The sequence below is a fragment of the Rhamphochromis sp. 'chilingali' genome, assembly GCF_963969265.1.
Source record: "Rhamphochromis sp. 'chilingali' genome assembly, chromosome: 5".
NCBI classification, from domain to species: domain Eukaryota; kingdom Metazoa; phylum Chordata; class Actinopteri; order Cichliformes; family Cichlidae; genus Rhamphochromis; species Rhamphochromis sp. 'chilingali'.
The window spans coordinates 40,436,871-40,462,915 of NC_137932.1; the positions used below are offsets into that span (position 1 = coordinate 40,436,871).

The window sequence follows — 26,045 nt, forward strand, 5'->3', positions numbered from 1 at the left end:
AATGAAAGAGGGACACAGTCATAAACTTACAGGCCTGGGCTTACATCCAGTAACCATCATTTTCCTTGCAGATCAGAACCTTGAACACATTTAGACTCTAATGCCATTAATAGAAGTTGTACTTGTCTTTAAGATTCATTAGCAATTAAAACTATTACAACTATTATTGTATTGTTTTTCAATTTCATGGGTTGTGGTTTACCTGCATAATCATAAACAGCAATTTGTGACAAAGAAAATAAATACATGAGACATCAGCTTCTGTGACAATGAAATGTAAGCGATGGTTTCAGCTCTGCTACTTAAACAGCTTGGCATCGAAACTGAGTAACTAAAAATTACATTTTATGACAATTAAAGCTGCTTCAGTTTGAGGTTATACCGCCACCTCGAGCACTCCACATGTTGGGTTGGGCCAAGCCTGATTAGTACCTGTACGGAGACGACTGGGAGCAGGCTGTCCACCGATCAGGTTTGATTTGCAAACCACTTCAGTATTGAACCCCAAATTTGCTCCAAATGCATTCATCAGTGTGACCGGATATCACCTAAGGCAATCATTTCCAATCACCACACCAGCAGAAAATGAAGACTTTCAGCTGGGTTTTCATTTATTTTGATTTTCTGATGACTTGATTCTTCATTAACAGCTTCACTTTTGCAAATTAGGATTTTTTTTTATTTTTTTTTTAAATAGATCAAAAATGAAAGTAGCCCCCCCCCCCAAAAAAAACAAACAAAACAAAACAGCGATTAATTTTTACGGATTTATTCATTTTTAAAATAACTTGGCTTTATTTTATTAGTTCAGTTTCTTTTTCATGGAAGGACTCCAAAATTATCATAATCAGAGCTTTTAAACAGAAAAATCTATGAGATTTTGGAGCCACTTCCAATGAAATTTTCCTATAGACTCTTATAGAAATCAAACCAAAATGATAATCGTTTGATTCACCGTATAAATAGGATTATGGCTTATTAAAGGTTCAGAAGTGCAACATTAAAAATTATACATTCTCTTTTATTTAAACTGCATACAAATTACATGTATGAAGGAAATGTTCAAAATGGGTTATTGTTAATGATCTCCTATAGTCGATCTGAAGTACCTTCATGGCCCACCAGGGGGCGCCAGCCTATTGTTTTGCAATCACACAAAAACAAAACAGGCAAAGAAAAACCTCCACCTCTGGGTCTTGGCAGCTGTGACTCTGATGTATTAAATACTAATTATGAACATACATAGCAGATGAACTTCCAAGACTTCAGTTTTATTTACCAAGAAAAGTTCAAGTGAAGAATGACACTTATTAACAGTCTAGCCAGTCATTTATTATTAACATGATTACAGAACCAAAGCAAATGAACACACAATATTAATCATAATAATTAACTTTTTTAATAGCATACATTTGGATCTGTAGTGCACTGTAAGGCTCCTTCGCTCGTCCATGTTAAAGGCAACAAAACCAATAGTAATAATCATCTAAATGGAGGTTTGTCAGTAGAGCTCAGCAGTCACTTTGTTCAGTGTTTCTTCTAAAAAGCATCTCAAAATTCAAAAATCAGTCTCTGGCAGTTTTAAATAAAGATATTTTATCCTTATGTGCCCAAAACCTCAACAACTCAAATCTACAGATGGGATACATACACTGGAGTTTTATCCAGTCTATCAAAGGACTTCAGGACTACAAATGTGATCAATTCAGCTCACAACAGAGCCAATAATCAGACATTTCTATTCCTCTGTGCAACACTGGGTTTGCAAAAAAAGTCATCAAAATAAAACGATCAGAGTTGTAAAGATATTTTTTGGTTCAACTACTGAAATTAATCATCTGCTACAGGTGATAACAGCACGCTCATACGTGGTCAGAACCTTACGGTCAGTTTAAACAGTTAAAGGAGACTCCAAGCTAGCAGTCCCATTGGAAAAATTGCTTTCGCACACAACTCCGTGTTCAAACAGTGAACCGTCGTGTTTACACTTTCAAACTGCTGGAAGAAAAAACTAAATTTAGCCCAAGAAGTGATAATGGTCTCTTCTACCTTGTGGATCTTCACAATGTTGAGAAACTCAACCGGCAGGAACTTTTAAGACCGTTCAAGATCAGGGTTCATGTTCCTGACACATCTAAAAACTCAAAGAGTGATGTCCCACCATCGGCCCCTCCAACAAAAACATGGGATCAGTGCAATTAACCAAACCTTCTCCAATATTCCAAAACCTACAACGAGCAGCCGTGTGCCAGTTGGGCTACACGCACAGCAGGTAGACGTGTGCGCAAATAAACACAAGCACCCACACTCACAATACACCTCTCTCCAGTAACCAAATGCACACAAAGCAGCAGCACAATTCTTTAAAAAAAACAAAACAAAAAAAAAACTCAATGCTGATTTGAAACACCTCCTCTAATGTCCAGTGTTTTTGAATGCAGCTTTGTCCAAGAGCCACACAAATGTGTGTAAAATAGCTAAAAACAGGACAGTAAGGAGCGAGGAAGAGAGCACTCCTGGGTTATTTAAATACACCGTCTTAACTGGGAAACTGATCAGCTCTTCAAATCTAACGTTTTGAAATCCCAATTTAAAGATTTAAAAGTGAAAAATGGGGACTTTCTGACAGGTCGAGAATCTTTGGCTGTTTTCACACATGAAACTACAACATAAGAGCATCAAACATCTGTGTAAGGCAGCACGTTTTCTCATTCACACACACGGAGCGATTTTATTAATTCAGGAATGATTCAGCACAGCTGAAGCAAGAAAGGTGCCCTGTTGTAAAACTCCCTTTGGAGCAACAGAAGCACTACCATACGGAGATGCTGGCAAGAATATTCAGTTCATATTTACAAGGAAATTTAAATAAAGTCATCAGCAAAGGACAGACAAATCTAATCCAATTGCCAAATCAGGGAGCTGATTTCTAAAAATCACTACCATTCTAGCAGGACGCATTCTTAGAGTAAAGTGCATGTCTAAAAGAGATTCATAGGAAAAAATCAACACCAGCCTTGGTGCTCTTTCTGAGTGATGCGGCTGCCCTGATGTAGTAAAACCTGCATGTGAGGCAATCAGCTGTTTGCAAAGGCCGTCTCGCCGGGTTACAAAGGCTGGAACAGAACGGGAGATGGTCAGCCACTACAATCATCGTCGTGTTGTGCTTCTCCTCCTCCTCTTTCTCTGAGGTTCCCCTGTTGCCAGCTTTAAGGCCCGCCTCCCTCATCTTCTTGCTCCTCCATGTTTTTGCGTGCCATCCTCTCTCTCCGGTCTGCCAGCCGCTGGCAGCGAGGACAGTCTTTACCTGTGCGGAAGCAGGTGCGGTGGTAACACGCGTGGCAGTCTGAAAAAAAGCGGAGAGAAAACATTTTTTTAAAAAGAAAGCCAGTTTAACTGAGCTTGTGTGTCATCTTAACAAGAAAGCAACACCTGCGCAGTGTAAACCAGTTTAACTAGTTTCATGTTTGGACTGCACAAACAGCAGCCAATCACAATTAGAGCTGAGGGACGATGGGTGGAGCGGGGAAGGTATAAAAGCCGCAGAAGAAAAAGGCAGAAAGCCACAAGGAGCAGGTATGTCAGGCAAGTCATATCCCGGGATAAGCTCAGCACAAGGAAACTTGTCCAGACATGTCCCGTTTCATTACTCAGCCTCATTCCCATACGATGCTCTAACGGGGATCTCTTTTTTTTCCTGTTGATGATGGACTCATGAAAAAACAGGCAACTCAAATTCAAAAACAATGTTTATTTTATGAGGACATAAAATAAAAACCAGCTTAAATAATAGCAATCAGAAGCAGAAGCTACTAAAAAGCATAAATTACACATTCACATCCATGTCGTCACCTCCGCACGTTAAAGTAGTTCCTTCGACAAAAGCCTAAATACTAAAAGAAAAGGGTTTAAAAACACAGACAGGCGAGGCAGCGTAGCAACAACAACAGCAGAGTCCAGATTTACTTGACTCTTCTTCAGCCGACATCACACACGAACAAAGGGAATGAAATCACCAGCTCAGGTGGAACACGTGCGAGAAAACGACTCAGACAAACACAAACACCCACCGAAACGAAGCATGCAGAGATGTAAACGTTTCAGAGCGACGCACCACTGTAGTACAGTTGCCACCCGTTCCCAGAAAAGCTCTTAAGAAGAATAAAAGCAGCAACTACAAGGAGCAGCATCTCTTTCACAGTGACACACACCAACAACACGGAAGCAGCTCAGAGAGAAAGATGGGAACGTAGAGCGCCAGCACCTCCACAACCTCAGCCGAAAGAGATCCACCGCAAAAAAAACCCGCCCAAAAACATCGCCCCTCCACCAGCACCGTAACTACAGAAACACACCAGACCTCAGTGACAAAAAACAACTGTAAAGGGAAAAAGATGGCTGAAATATGAAGGTACGACTACAACATCTAATAATAATTTAACACACAAGACATATTACAACACCTAAAGGGACAGTTCAGCATGTCCTGTGCAGTTAGAGAACACCACTCTTATGTCTGCAAAGTAAAGTTAAAACTACATATTTAACACTGGATGTAAACACGTGAGGCCCAACTCGTGCATCTGCAAAGTTTAGAGACGTTTATAGGCCGTTGTTTTACCTTTAACAGGCAAATATAAGAGTGGTATCAATATAATCATCATCATCATACTCTTGGCAATAAGGATTGTCCAACTTGGTTTCTGTAAGACTTTCTGGTTTTGGTAAACATTAATGCACAGCTACACAAGTGTTAACTGCCAAAAATGTGCGTTTGGGGTAGTAACATTTTAAATATCAAGACTGAACACTGTAAAAAAAACATGTACCTCAAGGGTAGACAAAATTAAATCACTGTACAATAACTGCTCGATAGTCTTATTCAAAGGATAAATAACCGTGAGGCCTTTGGTTAACTGCAACCAGAAATCCATCGCTTGTTCTGGACAAACAGGAGCTAGTTTTAATCCAGCAAATGTATGAAATTAAACTGTTTGCTGTGAGCTGATTCCAGGTTTACTCAGGTTTCCTAATCCTTTGTGATCCCAGGACACAGCCCTCCTTACTCGTGTCCTCCACCTCCCCCTGCATCATGATCTATGTCGCGTCTCTTTGTGTTCTCCCCTCTTGTCTTATTTTTCCTCCATGCCTTCCCTCATCTTCCTGCCTCTGCGAGTTTTATGATTTCTCCAGTTACTCCGCGTCACAATTCCTGTTTCTTCTTGGCCTCCCTCCCCAGGGTTTCTTCCTCTTCCTCCATCACTTTCCCCACTTCCACTACTCTCCTCTTTCTCCTCGCTTCTCCCTCTGGAGACAACAGTTGTCAGCTGATGAGATTCTAGCCTCATAACGGGATGTTTGTCAGCCACAGATTCAGTTTTCCCCGTTCTCCCAGCTTGGGCCCCATCTTTCTTTTCGTCTGCCGTTCCCCGTGCTTCCTCTGAGGATCTTTTTTTAAACTCTTCATTTCTGTCTTCCTCTTTCACTTCTGGTTTCCGCTCATCCTCCACGTCTGTTTTTGAAGAACCTTTGACTCGACTTCCTAGCACTGATGCCTTGCCACCTCCCTTCCCCTCTTTTCCAATTTCATTTAAACTTTCCACGCTGCTGCCTATTTCTCTGTCGCTGTCCCTTTTGTCTGCTTTTAAGATGCTTTTCTTTAATCTGTCCATCTGAAAAACCTTCAAGAAGTTCATTTTTTCCTTTCTTGTATGTCTGTCCTCCTTTTCCTTGCTCTGTTCCCCCTCACTGCTCTCCACCCCACCGTGCTGACCAACGCTTCCGTTGTCATCATGCGCCATCTGTTCCTTCCTCCCCAAATCCCCCCCTCTTGTCATTACCTGCTCCTCCTCATTAAGCTTATTTCGGGAAAAAGCTTTAACCAGTTTTCCAGCAGTAAAACCTTGAAATAGTCCCCCTTTCTCATGTCTCACTTGTGCTGTGTCTCTTGATGCTTGTCGCACTTCCTCCTGCTCCTTTTGCTCTCCACTCCTCACCTCCTCATCTACTCCCATCCCTAAATCCTCCTCCCCACCCACCCCCTCTTTCATGCCCATCGCGAGGGCCTTTGCCAGGCTACGAGGCTTGGGGATCTTCCAATCTGGCCAGGTAAACTGAACGAAGAGGCGGGAGGAGGGCCTTGCACCACCCAGGCCTGCCACCAGCAGAGAGGGCTCACCTTCGCAACGCTGGCACTTGCTCAGGTGGAAAGGGAAGATGATGTCTTTGTCGTTCCCGCAGAACTCGCAAATAAAGCCTTTTGCTTGGCACAGCTGAGGATAAGATGAGGGGAAAGGAAATAAGGAAATTTTAGATTAACACGAAAAAAACAAAAAGCATTGTATTTGTTGATGTTATTGTCCAAAAGCCCATTTTAATCTATAGAGGAACCTGACTCTCATCTTACCACACAGCCGGCTACGTGCATGGTACCAAGTTTCAGCAGCTCTTTCATTCGGGAACCCAGTTCCCCGTTGCGCACAGCAGTGAGGTCGTTGAGGGAGAAGAGGTGAAAGTCCTCTGTCAGGTGACCCGGCAGGCTGTCGAACTTGTCCAACAAGCTGAGGAGAGAGACACACACAACCTCGAATTAAGTTTGTTACCAAGCTTTGTGAAATGATCGTGGACTACGAGAAAGCAGAGATCTCTTACTCTTTAGCGAGGCGACACGTCTTGAAGAGATTTTTCATGTGAAAAAGCTGCATCCTCAAAACCTGAATACCACATTAGAAAATTATGTTTACTTCACTGTGCGTGAGAAAAATAAACATGACTTGTAAGGCTGTGTTACTGTATGATGCAAAAGTCTCAAGTCAACCATCATCTCTTTATATTTTCCAGGAAAATCAGAAGTATGTGCAGTAATTCATTGAAGCACTTGCAAAAATAAATTCAAATACAGGATATAAGATAAAGACAGAGTGTGAATTATTTTCCAACACTCTTTCTTAATGATATTGCATGTTGGTGATGTTAGTCTGAACATGATAATGTCACTGCTGCCTCTGAACTCACTCGAACAGTCTCCAGAGATTTGTTTTTCTTGTACAGCTCGCTGTTGATATCGTTGAGGTTGAAAAGCGGATCTCCAGAAATCTTGCTCAGCAGGTCCCGGGCAAAGTTGCTGACATAGTATTTGCTGAAGTCCCACTTCCTCAGCACCCGGCCGGGAACCACAGCCTGAGAGTTTTCATGACAGCACTGGCAGAAGTACCGGCCGATGTATTCACAGTAACGTAGCCGCTTAATATAGTCTGAGGCAGGGACAGGCAACAAAAACACAGGGAGGTAAGGTAAGGATGTGCACGCAGAACAATTCCTTTAGCTTTTATGTTGTTGCTGGTTATACCTGGGTCAATGCGGGTGCCACAGCCAGCACAGCGGTAGTTCTGTTTAGCCACAATTATCTTCCTCCTGAAAGACAACAATAAGTTTAAAAAAAATGCAAACTGCAAACAGTTGTGTCTCTTACTTGATTACTGCATGTCTGAAATGATTAATAAATATAAGCATATCTTTAAATTTTCTGTGAAAGAGCCCACAGTCATCACTATTATTCCTGAAAAATATAAATTAAGTTCATTGGTGCTAACAGAACCCTAATTTAGACTCCTCTTCTCCACCTACTGTATCCACTTTAATCCCTGTAGTATGCTTTTATTTATTTTTCATACATACATTTATTTTTTTTTTTTTAATTTATTTTCACAAAGATGAAGATGCATATGATGTGGACTCACTTGGGTGCAGGATGAATGTTGAAGATGATCTGTGGTCGCGGCGGCGCCCACTCGAGGTTACCTCTGACCCGAATCCTTAACTTGTAGATGTCTGCGTGCTCGCCGTCATCAGGAGAGATCGGCAGAGAGTCTGGGATAGGCAACAACTGGGAGACAGCATGATCAGTTGAGTACAATGTTCAGTGCCATGTTTGGAAAACTGCAAGCGGCAGGGATATGTACCTTCTGAGGGGCATCCTGTTCTGGGACCAGCCAGTCGAGCTCAGAAGCTGCAGGAAGCTGCATGCCCTCAAACTGCCTGAGTAAACCCATGGCTACTGACTCAGCTGAGTTAGACTGGAGGAAGGAGGGGGTGCTACACACAGAAAAGCAAGACATTTTTAAAAAAGGGACAGTAAAATCCACAACTTGATTCATTTTAATGTTCAAATTTGGAATTCAACTGATTGATTAAACTAACTAAATGAAGTCAATGGAGTGTAGGAAACCTAAAGCACGCTTTGTTTTGTTTTGTTTAAGTGACTTCAACTCTGGTCTTCAACTCCAAATAGGTCCTTGTGTATTATCAGTAAGTTATTAGTATGACAATAACAGTAAGAGCAATGGGGCATGGGCCTATTTCACCTAGCACCTACTTGGCTCAACTTGACTTAGTTGTAATGAAAAAGTGACCTGAGTACCATCCAATGTACACGAGCTTGATACAGCAATCCAGCTGAAAGTCCAGTGACGTCATTTGCATGCGACATGAACACCACAACATTGAGGTGACGGTATACCTGCTACTCAGTGTACGGCACTTTGTCAGCCACGGGAACCATAGAGTTTTGTGGGTAGTCATTTCCCTCGTTGCCAGGTTTCTGTGGAGACGCTCATGACTCATCAAGTGACGCCACTGAGTGTCAAATTGGTGGCATGCAGTCTGTTGATGTCAAATTTTCCAATTGCTTTAGATTGTTTGGAACCCTGGCTCAGTAGGTAATAAAAAAGGTACCTGGTATCAGGTACTGCCACCTAACAGAAAACCTGAAAAACCGAGTCGAGTCGAGCTGAGCTGCCCCCAGTAAGTACTAGAGGAAAAGGGCTATTTGAAAATGCCTGTGGTTGGGCCAGTGGCTATTATAAAGGGGGTCAGGAGACCCTCTGTCCTTGCAGTGATTGGTCTGTCTAGAATGACGATGTGGTAGTGGAGCTTCCATGATTTGTCGAGCCAGAGGGCTGTTCCTTAGTGAGGTACTGAGCCAGTTTTTAAAGTAAAACTGACAAAATTATGATGTAAAGAGAAATGAGAAAAATTTACTTACAATGAATCTGAGCTGAGAAAAGATCTGCCGCTGGAGCTTACACTGTGCTTTATGTCTGCATCTAGAAGACACAGCAAAACGTTAAAGGAGATTTGGCCGAGTGAAAACAAACAGTAACAGGACTCATTTTTAAGAGAGGGCTTCCAAAGGCTTGCAAGCAACTGGCGAGTGGATGGTGTTTCTTTGGTTTGTTGCCACTATTTGCTACAGCAAAGCAGAGTTAAAAACAAATAATAATAAAAAATTAATCAAAGAGGTTGAAGATTAAAAAGTGAAACAAATCGAGAAAGATAAATTTGACAAAAAAAAAAAAAAAAAAAAAAAAAAAAAAAAAAAAAAAAAAAAAAAAACCCCACACCATCTCTTCTCTTCTAATTCAAGCTAATTTTAAATTCACTTAAGCAGAAAACATGCAGTGAAAGCTAAACAGTCTCAATATCATCACTAAAACGTGTTCTTAAAAAAAAGAAAGAAAAGAAACTAGCGAGCAAAGACAAAAGCAGCACAGGTTTGGCAGAACAGGAGACCGCCTGCATGGATTTACCAGTTTCTTTCAGGATCAACATTCCTGTTTGCTCATATGAGTGCAGGTTACAGCCAAAATTTCAGGATTGCAGGCAATTAAAGTTGGTGCAGAACAGATAAGATGGATTTTAAAAATCTTTTGATTATGTGTGTTATGAATAGCTTCTACTAAGCAAACTCAAGACCTACAGATACAAAGGTCTGAACGGTTGCATTTGTTCTGATTGCTCGAGATGATTAAAAATCATCGTGTGAATGTGCAATTTTCAATTAGTGGCACAACGTAAATCATGTGTGCATAGAAGCTCTGACAATTGATCTTTTTGATCAGTCTGTGTTCAGAGGAGTGAGTTGCAATTACAGCACAGTTAGAAAGCTGTTAGATTTGTTGGGATATTGTAGTCAGTGGTGTTAGCCAATTTCTTTGCCTTCCCTTTAAACGGTGCATTTTCAGGAAAATGCTACGAGAAAATTAAAGCTGTGATGTCTAAATGAAATCCCCCTAAGAGATAACCGCTTCTTTGTTATTCCTCCTGAAGTGTACCTTATCAGGAATAATCCTAGCACCATTCTGGTTACTGAGCTAACTTCTTTAAATATGAACACGTGGTGGAAGGACGCATGTGTGACAACACCAGATGGTCATTGGACACATGTTGGAAGTAATGAATAATGACTGGGATGAATGAATGGATGGATGGATGAATACGTGATAACCTCAAATGTACAACAGCCACATGATGCAACTGGTTAACTCCCTCGTCTCCTCCCGAGAGCCTCTTTAAACCCCGACAGGTACAGGCACATTCGTCTTCCTGCACCACCAAAACCCCGAAGCATTGAGCAACAAGCACTAACACAAAAAGGCAAGAGCACAGTTTCACTGAGGTGAGGAGGCAGGTGGCTCATCTCCAAACTGACAAGTTCTTGTAAAGAGATTAGATACTGGACACAAGGGAAATAAAATAACTGAGTGAGTATGAGACTGAGCCGATAGCATCTTAACTGTGTTTGGTTTTTAGTTATGGAAGGAAACTACATGTTGCCACTGCTAAGAGTGGTTATTCAGCACGCTATCATTTGCAATGCAAATTTCATAAACTCACATTTTATTCTTAATAGAACAAAACACACCAAGTGCTTAAACTGAGACATATTATACACATAAATATTAACTTGTTTTGATTTGATGGCAGCAACATCTCAAAAAAGTTTGGACACAAGAAACAAAAGGCTGAAGCCTAAGTGTTTCTAACCTATTTTGTCCACATGAACAAACACAAGATGGAGACCATCCAGCGTGTTATCAGCACTCACTTCAAACAATGGTATGCGAGTACATTATTGCCTATGGAATTAGCAGCTTGTACATCAGCCATCAGACCTGAAAGGTATATACAGGTTTTACAGCAGCACATGCTCCTATCAGGATGACATGTTTGTCAGAGAACACCTTGAATGTTGCAGACTCCATGTTCTGAACTGGCCTGTCTGCAGTCCAGATCTTGGAGCACAATGAAACAAACGAAAAACTAAATAAAAAGTACAACAAAGACAACTGAGGACTGGAGAGCAGCTATTGTGAAATAATGAAGGGATGCTATGCTCCAGTAAAATTTTAAATGAGCTTAAAATGTTACATAATGTCAGTTTAAACATTTGACATGTTGGCAAAGTTCTTTTGTAAATAAGACAAATCTGTACGTTCTCTTTAATATACATTTTACACAGATTCCAACTTTTTTGTAATTCGGTTGTAAATTAAACCCAGAAATGTATCATCAATTTTTAATGCCTTTGGTGCACAGCTTGCATAGCTCTCAATTAAATACTTAAAAACTATAAAAGATATTGCAAAACCTTATATGCACAATAGTATAAAAATTAGTGGTGAGAGCTGAGTGAAATGGAAGTTGTTTTTTTAAAAGTATTACTATGAAACCAAAACACTAACTAGCACGGCAATTATGCAGGACCCACATCCAGCACAGTTAGAGCGATTAATGAAAGAAGGTTTTTCAGTTTGGAGTAGAACCACCAGCTTCCTCTCAGAGGAGCACAGCCACAGTAAACTGCCTGTAAGTAGCTGTGGAGCCACGCCCACCACTCCAGCCCGCAGATACCTGAGAAGAGGGAGGCGAGTGACAGGGAGAGGCCGTTCTGAGACATCGCCAACAGGGACTGACCCTCACAGCCATCTGAGAGACACAAACTGTCACCACATGCATACATTTTTACACTCCACAGAGTGTGTCAGTGCCACCCTGCGCTGCCGCATCCAGAGGAGCATGTATATGTGGAAGTCATGCAGGTACAAGGGTGAAAACACATGAAATGATTTTACTCCAATCTTCTCCTCTGACCTCTCGTATCAACAAGGCTTCTTAACCTGGAGAATAGCCACGCACTGGATATTTTCTCCTTTTTAGACCAGTTTCAGTAAACCCCACACATGGTTATGTGTAAAGATAACAAGTTAGCAGTTTCTCCTAAACACCTTTCTTCCCTTCTGATGCTTGGTTTGAACTTGAACACAGTATTACAACCAGCTTAATGTTTTAATTAATAAGTACTTTAACAGGTATATTGAATTAAATGGCTGTTGAGTTCATATACTGAGGAAACAGTAAAATATTTTAGTTCTAGGTAAGAATGTTACCAGTAACACCACACAATAAAAAACAACAACAAATAAAACTGCTGCTTCATTATTGCAAAAGCAGGAATACATCTGAATGTATTGCAACAACCAGTAAAGAGAGTCTGTAACAAGCACCAGTGCTAAAGGACTGAAGTAAAGACGAGTTGTAAATGATATCAGGTCGACAGATGAATGACTAAATATCAGCTTCACAGCATCTGTCCATGATTGTAACTTCCTGAGAACTTTTGGGTCAAAGTTTCTTTTTCCCCCTAACAACCAACCAAACCAATTATCCTCTGTTAACATTTAGTTAAATGTTACAGGACAGCCCTACTGTTAGCAGAAATCCCAAAGATGTTCATTTCCAAGTACAGTTAAATACATGTATATACATTCATACATAAAACCCACCAAGACACGAGAAAAACCACAACCCTTATTAGCAGAATCAAAGCAATTCATAGACTACGGTTGTTTGTAGCATGAGAAATATGACAGACCTCCTAGAATAGCTACGCCTTTCAAAATGAGTATGACTATACAAATACTTAGCGTGTGTGATCACATGACTTTAACAGCTATATATAAATGGCAACAGCAGAAATAGCTAGTATTATGTGAACTCTGCACTCAGACATTCATATTTAGGGTCTTCGGTGAAATGTGACATGCTTGGTGAGCAGACAGGCTGATGAAGAGGTTATGAATTATGACCAGAAAGTGAATTAATCGAATCAATGATGAATTATAAAATCTAGGAATAAAACTAATAATTATTCCAAAATATATATATTTGATTATTTAGCCCCCCACCCCACCCCAGTGTTCCCTCATTCCCTCTCTACCTCGCAGTTCACACTCCTCCACCTCCTCCGCTGAGCCCGAGTCAGACAGGCCCTGGTAGGAGTCCTGAGAGCTCCTCCTGGAGCCTCCACTGTCAGTGGAGTGAAAAGCTGCACAGAAGAAAGGACACAGAAATAAACAACACGTGCAATAAAAAAATTTAAAAAAAAATCATAAATGGTTTCTCCAGTATTTCTGTGGTCCATCTGTATGTGTAAGTAAGTAAGTAAAGTTTATTTATATAGCACCTTTCACAGACATGTGTCACAAAGTGCTTTACAAAAACACAATACAGTCATAAATACATCATAAAAACCCTGGTCTAATTAAAAGCTTTTTGAAATAAAAATGTCTTTAGCTGCTTTTTGAAGGTCTCCACTGAGTCCAAACACCGTAGAAATAGGGGAAGTGCATTCCAGTCTGGGTGCAACAGCTTGGAAAGATCGGTCCCCTCGGGTTTTAAAACGAGTGTGGGAGACCACTAAAAGGTTTTGGTTTGATGACCTCAGGTTACGAGTGGAAGTATGTGTATGAATCTAATCAGCAATATGGGGGGGGGGGGGGGGGTCCCCTGTAATGCTCTTTAAAACAGGGGTCATATGAGCTCCCTTGTTCGAGCTGGTCAGTAGCCTCGCTGCAGAGTTTTGAACAACCTGTAGACGAGCTAGCCCTTTCTTGTTTAGACAAGTAAGTCAAGTCTAGTAGAGACAAGAGCATGTATGATCATCTCGAGTTCACTTGTTGACACGATGGATCTAAGTTTAGAAATGTTCCTCAAGTGAAAAAAGCAGGTTCTTACTGTCTGATTTAAATGTGAGGATCTATTAAAAGCTGATACTTGTTTTAAAGATCTGTGCATCAGTGAAAGCTACTTTAATTAAACAGACACATTGTTTTTGAAGATTGACAACTAAAAAGCTCTCTCTCTACTGAGAGACCTAGAATCACATGAAGGAAGTACTGTGTCTGTGTACAGATGACAAAAGGATTTCATGTAACTGATGTTTGCACACCGTGTTGGGAGTTTGCTGATGGCGGCAGACGGCTGCGTCTGATCTGCTGCCTTCGCAGGCGAATCTTCTGCTTCAGCTGCTGAATCTCGTTGTCACTGTCTCCTTCCTCCTCGCCCTCCTCTTGGCGCCGCATGTTGTACTTCATCAGCTCGATGGCAGCAATAAGCGACTCGGAGATGCTGAAATGGGCATTTTCCTGCAGCACACAGAGGTAATTAAAAAGGAGAATATAATAGAATAGAATAATAATTTAATTGTCCCACAAGGGGAAATTTGGTTGTAACTATCATCATATCTTCACCCATAATTTCTACATTTTTCTCCATTTCAATTATGTTTGCACTGAGATTCAATTTACATTTGCAATGAATTAAGCCCTGACCTTCTCAAGGTCTGCACAGCTGCCAAAGTCCTGCTCTGACAGGTAGCTGATGAGGCTCTGCCCCTCTGACGGCCTCCTGAACATCCCTTCTGAGGTACTGCTGGACTGGGACCCATCTGAAGTAAACAAAGCATACACAGAAACACAAAGCCATAAAAACAGACATTTACACACTGCACTGGAATTTTAGTGCCATAATGTTGCCTACAAATCAAAAGGTTCTGATTTTTGGCTGCCAGAAGAAACACTTTAATTGGGTGTTGGTCAAGACAGATTTACTTTTATCCATTTTACATAATATTGGACAATAGAGATCGAAAATGTGACGTCATTTCCAGGGTAAAACCGCAAAGGATTGTAGGTACAAGAGGCAGCACGCGCGAGCTATTACAAGACAACAGTCACACAGAGATAAACTGAGACACAAAGAATGGCAAGAAGCTGTTGTATTATTAACTGCCATAGGCGGTCACATGACAGTCACGGGAAGCCGACGGGTAAAGAGATCGTTTTTTATCGGATTCCTTCGCGGAAGAAAAATTGTTCAAGTCATGTTTCCGAAGTCACGAAGAGGCGACGGATGGCCTGGATTACAGCTATTCCAAGACCAAATCTAACGTTCCAGCTCACATGTTAGTCTGCTCCAAGCATTTCCACAAAGGTAAATCTTTTGTTGTAGTTAACACGTAATTTATCATAACATAATTGTTGATGTGGGTTACAAATAAGTCTTATATGGATTTGAACTGAATTCGTTGCGCTTTGCTGCTTTGTTCACTGTGGCTTTGCCTGCTAATGTTTGTTGTGTTTTGCAGGAAAACCAGCCTACAAAATGCTGCGGTCCAGACTGGGCACCCTCTATCGACCTGGGTCATACTGAGTTTAAAGCTGCTACCACAGCGAGATTTGATCGGTTAAGAGGGAGAGCGAGATCAAAACAGCCACGAAAAGTCCGACATATATGTGCCCAAGGGTTGTATTGAAGCAATCAAGTGATGAATAACTGTTTTCCAGTATGTTGTTTTGAAATGTTTTGTGGTTCTTTTGTTTTGTTTTTTTGCATTGTTGATTTGTTTTTCACCGAAGCAGCTAATAAAGCATAATGGATTTGCCTCTTTCTTGTAAGAATCTATAATAGAATGAAACAATAATGCCAGTTATAAATAAAGACAATAAATTGAATGAATTATGAAAAACTTATTTTATTTCTATTGGATCTGAAAATGTTGTGTAAAACTACAACCTGAAAAGACAAATAAATTGCGTTGGCCTGCACAGGAGAAAATGGAAAAATTTTAACGACAGCTGTAAAATGAAATAGTCCAAATCAGAAAATAGACACACCAAAATAAACTGGACCTGGGCTTGTTGCAGGGATCTGAAGTTACTAAACATTTCGTGAGTGTATGCACTCACACTTAGGACCATATAATTCTAAATATGAGTGTGATGAAAGTTGGGCAGCACGCCAACGTCTTTAGCGCACTCTGTATGCTTGTATGGTCTGACCCTTTCACTCCTTTGATTTTTTCCTCGTACTTTTTTTTTTTGCCTTTTCATCAAGTCTGTCTTTGTACGGACCTGCTGTGTTCGCCTTCGTTTTGTACGCAACTGTTTTGGGGGCAAATAAAATGCAAGCAGGGATTAAAACCGCAGAATGAACGATTACCGGTGCTGGAAATGCTAGCGCCTGATGCAGTGTTTTGATTTTGCTGCCATTCGTACCTACAATGCAATACGCGAAAGTCGCGTGGTCTGTCGATCTCTATTTAATGACCTAATTGCATTTTGAATAAACAAAACTCATCAAGACGTCAGCTGACATATGCGTGTCAGTATTCACACAGAAAACTCACAAGACTCCATGTAAAGAGAACTGGATGTGCTGGTATCACTGTGCTGAGGTGAGAACGGGCTGTAGTCTTTCATGCAGCAGTCCTCGCCTGCTGATTCTGAGAGACACACACACAAAAAAAGGATGTGTGTTAATACATCCTTCACCTCATTACAGTATTCTTTTAAGAGAAATGGATGCAAACATGCTTGAGTGCAGGAAAAGCAGCTGGTTAAATGCTTTGTGTTGGACAATGACGTCTAAGGCTATTGTGTAGTGTATGGCTACACTGAAACAAATGTGGCTTTGAGTGCCAACCAGCCTAACTGCAGAGTGAAACAGAGGTAGTCTATATCACTCAGTGACCCACTTTTACTTAAAGACCACAAACTTACAGTATTGTTTACATTGTCATTGCTTTGCAAATGTAAACAATACTGCATTAAAGTTATGTTTTGCATTGGGAATCTTCCTCTCTGTGAGCTCCAGAATTTATATTAAAACTTCAAAACATCAGAAGAAAAGACAAGACTACATGATTCTTTGAATACAATACTGACACGTAGTCTTAGGGAACCTTTATGGTCGCCGGTCACCCCCATCACACTTCAGTTAAAGGCAATGTTGCTTTTTGGGTTCTCAAATAGACGGGACACTCCCAGGTATTTAACCTCTAATGGGGCTGTAACACTGACAATTTTGAGAGTCATTGAGCCACCTCATTGTCATGCGAGTCGTAAGGGTCACATGAGCCAAGGTGTGAATTGTAATAGAGTCCCAGAACAAAAGAAAGCAAAGTGATAAAGTGACTTCTTCACACCAATCTGATTTGGTTTAAATAAACAAATAAGAAGAAAAATCCAAAACACAAATGATGGGCTGAAGACAAGAGTGGAAAATAAGAGGGATGGAGTTCTTCACCATGCACACAAAGAACTTTTTTTTTTTTTTTTTAAAAAGCGGAGGGGAGATGAGAAGTCATGTGATGGAGTACAGTGAAACTGCACCGCCAACCTGCTACCGGGTCCTCTATTATTATGGTGATTTTTCTGTGGCCCCCTCCTTTGTGCAAACAGTAGAAGGGAGAGATAAGACAAGGACAGAGCAGAAGAAGAGATGATTAATTCAAGCCAAGAAAGGGGAAACAGTCTGAGCAAACAGAGCCGATATTAACTGGGTGAAAGCTTTAAAACCTCAGACAGGAAGCGTGCGAGAACACGGCTTAACCGCATATCAGAGAGCTGTGAAAAAACACACATACTACGCAGGTAGAACTACAGCTTAACCTCACCCTTAACTGCATTAGTCAGGTACATTTCTGCTACTTACAGTAAAATTAGGGTTAGTTTAATTCTGAAAATGACCTAAACTCATGAGAAATTTACAAACTCGCTCCAGAGAAACACGCCAGACAATTACAAATAAATACCACAAGTACTACAGGCCACGTTGTGATCTATGAACATGCAACACAAAGTAACTAAGCAAGAAGTGAACTGGCTACCAGCTGAAGCTGAAGTTCACCGCTTTAGGAAGTATTACAATCAATTTTGAAGTACAAGTTTATCTTTAAATGTTTCTCATAGGAAAGAGAGGCTCCTTAATTAAACAGAAAATTGCTATACACTGTAATTTAAATAAATAAAACAATCCCTTCCAAACGGAAACTCTTGAAATCTCCTACTCACCATTCCTGAGTTTCTGATTGACCCCCGTGTCAGAGAATGATCGAGTGTGTCCTTTGAGCCCCCTCCCCGGCCCCTTCTGGCCCTCTGAAAAAGATGAACACCTCTGCGGAGCCTGTGTAGTAGAATGCTGCAGGGATTGGTCCGTGTTCCCCCCCCGCTCGCTGCTGTGGGTGGAGCTTTGGGAATTGCGTCGATCGTTGCGTTGCCCGAGGTTACCGATGGCCAAATACTCTGGACCATCGTCAGAGTCACCGCCGCCACCGTACTCGTCAGCCTCGGGCTGAAGGAAGGAGTTTGTGTCCGTTAATGAGATTGAAGGGATGGACGCTGAGCCAGGTGGGGGTGTCGCACCTCGTGCGTTCTCCCCCGGACTGGTGACAACCACCCATTCAGATTCCAGGCTGCTGGTTTGAGAGGTAGTGTCTGCAAGACAAATGGGACAGATTAAGATTTGTACTCAGATTTTGCTTATGGGTTTTTGGTTTTTCACATATTCAAATTTTACTCCCAGAATTTTCTGCCCCACGAGGGCTTGCGTATGTAAGTATTTACATACATATAAGTATCGCGCATGTCTGTTTTTGTTTATACAAACCGACTGTCTAAAAATGGTGACACGCTGCAGAGATTTTAAATCCACTTAAGCTATTTTTTAACCACCCTTGTCCATTTCAGTGAGCACATTCAGCTCAGGACACTGACTTCGCCAACTGCATTAACACATTCTTCACCAATTGGCTTTGCCAACAAACAATCAGGCCTCTGTACGGTTAACTCAGCCTGCCTATTCACATACAAACTGTAGTGTATTCATAGCGCCTTGCCACAAATCCACCCGAGAGGGGACATTCCCCAACTCTCTGTGAATGATACTCATGGCCATTGATCAACGGTTCTTGATCAATGGTCATGAGAATTTGCATAATTATGATGAAGGAACTGACCTCCCAGCCCATTGTTCCTTCACTGGGCTGGTTTCAGTCATTATGCAAATGTACTGTTTATAAGATTGAAACCTGCAGTCAGCTGAGACTGAAGAAGTCACTTGGATGAGTGACGAAACGTTTCTCCCAATGAGAACGCGACGTCCAGATGAACAGAATCAACTTTTGGAGATTTACTTACCTGGATGATTGAGCATGCATCAAGACACTTTAAGTATAAGAAAAAATAAATCCACAACCCAGCCTCTTTTCTCACTTGTGCTGTTGCTGTTTGAGGATCCAGCTGCTGTAGTGCTTGCAGAGTTTTGGCTGGTGGCGACTGCTTCTCGCAGAGAGCAGTTGGAGGTGGTGAGTCTGCGGCTTAGAGATTCTCTACTGGGAGCCTTGTCGGCGTTTCTCCAAGCCCCACCAGATCCGGGCAAGACACACAGACTCTGGCTCTTCAGTAGTCCCAGGCAAGGTGGGCCCTTCAGAGGGGACAGCTGGGCAGCGGAAAGAAAGATTTTTAATAAAAGTAAAAGGAGTTTCTTTTCTTTGAAAAATTAAATCACTTTGACACCACTCATCAAAGATGGGTGATGGTTAAAAACTGAATGATGTGTTTACAGTCTGGTCAAACTTGAGTGAAACAGCGATGAAAAACATTTGCACAAGTGACCTTTTCATGAATAAACAGGTGATATGTGCAAAGATGTCAGAAAACCCACCCCAACAGTGTCTACTTGGGCGAGCAGTTTGGGATTATTCTGCTCCACAGCTTCCAGGCACTGGAACATGGCGGTCACATGAGGCTCGCTCAGCAGAAAAGCATCATCTGAAAGACGAGAGAGGGGGGAAAACAAAGTTAACACAACTTATACACCACAGCAATCTCTAATACAAGTATATCAACCTGGGCTGTTATTAACGTGGCTCACCATTGTAGTATTTACGCATGTGTCCCAGATGCTTGAGCAAAGGTCGGAGCTGCGATGACAGCATGTGAACCTGTAAGCTGTGAAGCAGCCAACGCTCAGCCTTGTAGCTTTCACCAGCACTCTTCATCCCAGTGCTTAGCACCGGCTCCAGGTGCCTGAACTGAGGATGGACAGAGAACAGCAGATGGGAAAGTGTTGACACAGGCTAAAACTTTTATATGTCTGTAAAAGCACATTTCCATCTCTAATTATGTGATCAAACTTGTAAACCAAAAAAAAAAAAAAAAAATTCGGCTGATGAGGCCATAAACATTTCCTTAACTGGATTTTGTTTTTGTGACCATTCAGCAGGTGGTGCTGGCTTTGGAGTTCATCCTTGGCAGTTAATTGTTTCTAACACCTACCCAGATCTTCTTCTATATATTTCAAACTAGTTTCTATTGTTAAAAGAAACATTAAGCCAACACTGAGTCAACCTAACTGCTCCTCTTTTGAGTTTTCCTGCAAACATTCCCCATAAGTGTTTCCCACCAGTTGGTCTAAAGCTACGAAGAGGGTTTAGGAAGAAGAGACAGAAATAGACACCAGGCTTGAAAAGAGAGAAAAACAAGTGGAATGTCAGATGATAAAAAGCAGCACAAAACTAGAGGACGGCAGCTCAGATATGAACAACAATCATCACATGGTGATTGCATTATGCCCGAGTGAGCCCTGCTGGTCTGTAACACCAGGGGAATAATGAGGATAACTAGATTACTCCAAGTCCATTTGCTGTTATACAACTCCATTACCTCCTGACAGACAGGACTGGGGTTAAAGGCAGACCGTTTTCCACAACAAACTAGGAAGCAAAAAGTCAGCAATCTAAGCAAGTGTAGTGGCTCTACCCAGGCCATCAGATCATGTGAGTTTGGGGGGGATTTTTCAAGAAATTTATTATAAGGCCCGTGTTATTTTTCTCAAACACATTCTAACATCACTTTATGGGGATTTTCCACAAAAGGGAGGCAGTTCCAGCAAATCTAGCGCTTCAGGCTTGATGGGACAAGAGCACATTACAGGTTTAAAAAAAAAAAAAAAAAAAAAAAAAAAAAAAAAAAAAAGTAAACTATCATTTTTCCTCCAGAAAAGATAAATCCTCCAAATCCAACAGTGTCATTTTCTTAAATGCAACCTTCACACTAAAGATGTGTTTGGTTTGTAGTAAACAAATGCTTCTGAGCCTAAATTATGTAATTGCTTACTCTTTGCTTTTGCAGCTCTCTCAGGAAACTTGCTATACTTTCAAAACTAAAACACACAGCAACAGCAACAACATAAAAGATATAAACATGCATGTGTGCATCCCTGGTAGCTGTGAACAAGGATTGGAGAACTGAAACATTAGCTCTTTTTACAGGTTTCACATTTACAGTAAACTAATAATAAAAAAATAAAAAAAACAACAACACCACCACCAGACAGTGTTTAAAGCTTTGAACAAGATGACTCAGAAGTAGGAAACGAAGCGAGAGAAACGAAGAAAGAAACTGATTTAGAAATGAAAACCGCATTAGCAACCAATGTAGCGTAAATAAACCACACTTAGCATTAAATCACAGTAGCATATTTTTCTCAAACACTGCTAAACAGCAACTATTAATTATTTAGTTAAGGAGAACCAGAGCCAAAAGAGTGTATACTGTATTTTGCCACATTATTTAGGGGGGAAAAAAAATGTAAATCACAATATAAAAACAAAAAACTTGCAGTGTTTGATTAAATAAAGATGCTTTTTAATTTTTTTTATTTTTGAACTGCTGTTCCAAATCTCTGTTTGTAAAGGCCAGCCAATCAGAAGAAAGCCGGCTTAAAGTGGGTGAGCGCTAAAGCAGCTTGTTTCAGCCAGAGGATGTATTAAGAGTCTGTATCACAGTTTCGAATAAGAAAGAAATTGAATCATGCACAGAAAGTCTAGTAGAAATATTTATGTGTCAGGAAAGATTAAGAAAAAAAAAAGTTACATCCCAGCTTTAACATGGCTGGGCATACCTGTTCAACGTGGGAGGCGAGTTGTGGGCTGATGTAGCGAACACACCAAACAAACGGCCAATAGTTTCTCTGCTTGTAGTACACCTGCAACACAAGGCCAAAGGCGTGTATGACCCAGTTTCAAAAGTATCAGCTTCAACCAATACAGCAAGTCATTATGAAGAACGAGAGTTGTGTTTCATATCATATTTTCCTTAAATTTTAGAAGGGCAACTGAAAAAATATATATATATTCATCCAGTTAGTTAAAAAGAAAGTTTTGGTGAATTGGTAGTTTACAGAATCGCCCTTAGTAACAATAAGTTATGATTTTCTGTTAAATTTATTAGTCTCTCACATTGCTGTGGAGCAGCTTCTCTACAACACCACTTCAGTTCATTTGCGGGCATTTGTTTATACACAGCTCTCACGGCTCCACCACAGCATTTCAATCAGGCTGAGATCTGGACTTTGACTGGGCGGCTGCACTACTGTGATTCTTTTTGTTTTCAGCCATTCTGTTGTGCTTGGGATTATTTTCATGCTGCATTATATAATTTTGACCAGGCTTTAACTGTCGGACCAACGGCTTCACATTTGACTCAAAAATACTTTGATATGCAGAAGAGTTTAACAACTGCAAGATGTCCCAATTTATGTGGCTGCAAAATAAGCCCAAATCATCACTTCTCAACTACAGTTCTTGACAGCTGGTATGAGGTGTTTGCACTGGTATACTGTGTTTGATTTTCACCAGACATGAGGCTGTGCACTATGGACAAAACTCTCCAAAGTGCTCTCATCTGTCCAAAGGACATTGTTCCAGAAGTCTTATGATTTGTTCAGATGTGGTTTTGCAAGCCTAAGCGCTGTTGCCATGTTCATTTTAGAGAGAAGAGTCTTCCCCTGGTAACGCTGTCAAACAAGCCAAACCTGTTCTGTTGTTTTTTTTCCCCCCCATTATACCATCATTTAGCACTTAACATGCTAACTGACGATCAAACCACCAAAACATTTGCTTCTACAGGAGGTCCTCACCCTTCCTGATGATCTGTTAATAAAATACATTTGCACTTTCCTGCGTCTTATCCTCCTAATTCACGGACGTAAGGGTGTATTTAGATTTCACAAGACTGCACAGTCCTGTGAAAACTTTTCCCCCCCACATGACTGTAAACCACCTGATAAAAATCACACGCTTCCATCCCGGCCAGATTTATTATGGTTTTATTTTTTTCCGGTTTAGTTCACATTTGTGTTTCACTTTTGTTTTTAATTTAATATGAGGGCAGGTTGTTTCCAAAGCAGGTACTCCCATTACCATGATATGGAGAGTATCTGTCAGATCAGAACAGGTTTTTCAATACAAACACAGCACTTCTGTCAATATCACTCACATAAACATCCCAAGTCTCAATACATGCATGCACCAAAACCTCATCAGGCATGCTGTGTTGATACAGTTGATCAGGGTAAATGCACCTTCAGTGCAACACAAAGTGTTTTTGTCTTCATACCAGAATCAGATGGCACAGACACAGCACGGGAAATAAGATACAAAACACACAGGACGTATCTAGCAAAATCAGCATTCTTTATTTTCCCCCAAGCATGCGAATATGCTGGTGTTATTTTAGTAAATGCCATCCTTGTTCTGTTAAAACAAAAACAAAAAAAAAGGTTTGTTGTTGAGATCGATATGGGCTTCGTGTGCTGACCTGCTCATTCCTCAGTCCATGGCTGAGGATGTTGTTCATGTCCTTGTGCAGCCGCTGCAAGCCACCATACCGCGACCACACGTTAGGGTTGTTGGTGGACAAGAGGCCCTCCACTGTGGTCTTCAGGCTGGACAGCAGCTTCCAGTGCTCCTTTCTGGAAGGTAACAGGGAAGCAAGAAGACATTTAACAAAGAGGGAGGAGGTACAGAGGTTCTGGTGTTGGCAATGCAGCTGATTAATCCATTAATCATCTAGACCAAAATTCTTTTCTCAGAAACAATCAGAAATTCAATGACTTATTGGAAATGCTGAGGATTACTGAATGTGTGAGCAGTGTGATTACATCCCAACATGAACATGTTGACTTTTCCCGATAGCCAAGAGTCTGCCTATCAGGAAAGGTCAGTACGTTTGAACCCATTATTGATGTTCATGACGTTCTATCATGAACATCAATATTTTGTGTACAAATGTAAATAAAAGGCAGGTCTTGAACCTAGTGAGAGCCCACTTGAATTCTACAAGTACCTTCATGAAGTATACTGCAAAACAAATTCAGTCATTGACATGTACCCACTGAGTACTGAGTCAACCCTTATCTTTAGGATACAGTCAGCAGTGGAAGAAAGAAAAAAAAAGTCAGATACTAGATATTAGACACTCCCCAAGAGCCATAAATTGCTGGCTCACACGACTTCCTCATTCCCCCTCAGCTCAGCAAGTCAGACTTCACCAGCAGCACACAAATGAAAAAAATTAAACAAAGAAACCTTCACGTTAACAACTGAGGGTGAACTCCTTGATTATAGGAGAACTTAACTGGACATGTGCTCCATGGTGTTAAATAAATCCAGTAGATAATATAAAAACACAACTGCAACAAAATAGAGAAGATTATGTGTTGTAAGGCTGTGAAACCAGACTAAAGAGTTCTTTGATCTAGGCTGACATGGCCAAAGACAAACACAACAATTTATTTTCCTAATAGATCAAAAACAGTATCTCAGGCAGAGACGGTGTGTGAAAGTAGAACGGCCAGCTAGAAAAGTCAATAAAACCTGGAAGAAGCACAACAGTGAGCACAAGGTCTTTTCTTAGGCATCAGCAGAATTTCTGAGCAGCAGCAGCATCACGAGTTAAGACACAGAGCCAACTAATCAAATCACATAATATGTGTAACACAGGAGTGTAAGGGGGACGAGGCCGGAGGTTAGCGAGCATTCTGCACATACTGCGGAGCGTGGTGCATCTGTGAGAGGGGTAAAGTTATGTAATTAGCCCCTCCACATCCAGGGGTAAAATTCCTCTAGACTCGGAGAGATTGAGGTTTTAAGGATTACCTTCCACTCTTATCTGTGCGTGTTCATGTACGAGAAACCCCGGGCTGTGCAAACTAAGAGGATCGGCAAACATGTATCCTTCTAATCTGCTAGGGAAAACACTTGGAAATCCTTGAACTTCCCAAAAGTCTTCCAGTACTTGCACTGTCAGTAATTCTGCTGATCTTCAGTAAACCTTCATAAAAATAACCACCTGCTTAGTTTGCTGATATAACCCATATTTTAATCTTATTAGACAACAGGTACTTTATGTGGTCAGTTTAGCTGTTAGCACCATCTCACTGTATGACAGCTAACAGCTCTAATAACGCTAACGAATACAAGCCTTTCCGTCATCTTCCAAATGTGCAGTCTAACAACGCCATATTTTTTTTACAACACAGTAAATAATAAACCAGGAGACCTTTGGGATAGAGCCATTAGCTCCAGCCTGTCAAACCTTGGCATGTCAGGTTAGCCTAGCCTAGCTTAACGGGTAATACTGGTATTAGTTCTTCACTAGTGTTCAAACCTACTTAGGCTCGCATTTTTTTACAGTTGACTCAGCTTAAATGCGTTCACTGCTGGTCATCTTTTTAAACAAAGATCACAGGTAACCAGTGACATAACTCTTTAGTTGCCTTGTTTATGAAACCATGGGTGTTAGCCGTATACCAACGCTGCCTAACCTGTCACTCACCTGCGCTCCTCAGATTCTCCCTCTGCCCTGATCTCCATGTCCTCAGGGAGGAACCGAGTGCCGTACAAAGCCGCCAGCTTCTCGGAGAATATCCCGTCCTGTTAGGTACAATAGAGATGTATCGCAGTAGCAGAGTTGCTTGAAAGAGTCACCCGGACTTAAAGTCTTCCGCCATCTCTACCCTGTCTGTCAGAGCCGTGGATCAAAACAGTGGAGGCCGCATGACCTGCTACAATCATCAGTGGGCGGTGGTGTTCTGCGTAGCTCTGCCCACTATTTAACGTAACAGTGCTTACTTTAAAATAACACCAGATAATACCGCCCTCAGTAACTTGCAAATAATTTGAAAATAAAAGGCTCAGTTGTGTTTTATAAATAAGTTTATAAAGAGTTATGACTTTTAGGCGGCGGGTGAGGAAAGAGCTTTCTAGAAGACTAGATAGAAACCCGGTCCATGTCGCCACC

The 26,045-nt window shown here is 41.1% G+C and overlaps 1 protein-coding gene across 3 annotated transcripts; it reads right to left on the reverse strand.

Annotated features, from left to right (window-relative positions):
• Nucleotides 1–775: 775 nt before the first annotated feature.
• On the reverse strand, nt 776–25,972 carry rubcn (rubicon autophagy regulator). 3 transcript variants are annotated; one of them, XM_080881973.1, is made up of 22 exons: nt 25,581–25,972; nt 23,562–23,715; nt 21,865–21,948; nt 19,834–19,993; nt 19,624–19,730; nt 19,173–19,398; nt 17,973–18,395; nt 17,299–17,346; nt 16,307–16,402; nt 14,451–14,566; nt 14,069–14,264; nt 13,058–13,165; nt 11,692–11,766; nt 9,044–9,104; nt 7,962–8,094; nt 7,740–7,885; nt 7,349–7,413; nt 7,015–7,253; nt 6,652–6,713; nt 6,407–6,560; nt 6,179–6,272; nt 776–3,346 (listed from the first exon to the last, which is right to left on the reverse strand). In XM_080881973.1, the coding sequence occupies exons 1-22, from the start codon at nt 25,616–25,618 to the stop codon at nt 3,210–3,212; spliced, it is 2,922 nt and encodes a 973-aa protein (XP_080738099.1). In that variant the 5' UTR covers nt 25,619–25,972; the 3' UTR covers nt 776–3,209. The 3 variants fall into 3 exon arrangements, with proteins under 3 accessions (XP_080738099.1, XP_080738100.1, XP_080738101.1); XM_080881974.1 differs by lacking the exon at nt 17,299–17,346 and having other exon boundaries at nt 777–3,346; nt 25,581–25,967; XM_080881975.1 differs by lacking the exon at nt 11,692–11,766 and having other exon boundaries at nt 777–3,346; nt 25,581–25,967.
• Nucleotides 25,973–26,045: the final 73 nt, after the last annotated feature.

What these genes read in the sequence shown, in the direction of transcription:
- rubcn (XM_080881973.1), bottom strand. Translation starts at nt 25,618, where the DNA reads ATGGAGATCAGGGCAGAGGGAGAATCTGAGGAGCGCAG. An exon ending in CTCAAACAGCAACAGCACAA is followed by an intron (nt 18,396 to 19,172) that starts GTGAGAAAAGAG and finishes TTTGTCTTGCAG; the next exon opens with ACACTACCTCTCAAACCAGC. An exon ending in AACAGGATGCCCCTCAGAAG is followed by an intron (nt 7,886 to 7,961) that starts GTACATATCCCT and finishes GCTGTCTCCCAG; the next exon opens with TTGTTGCCTATCCCAGACTC.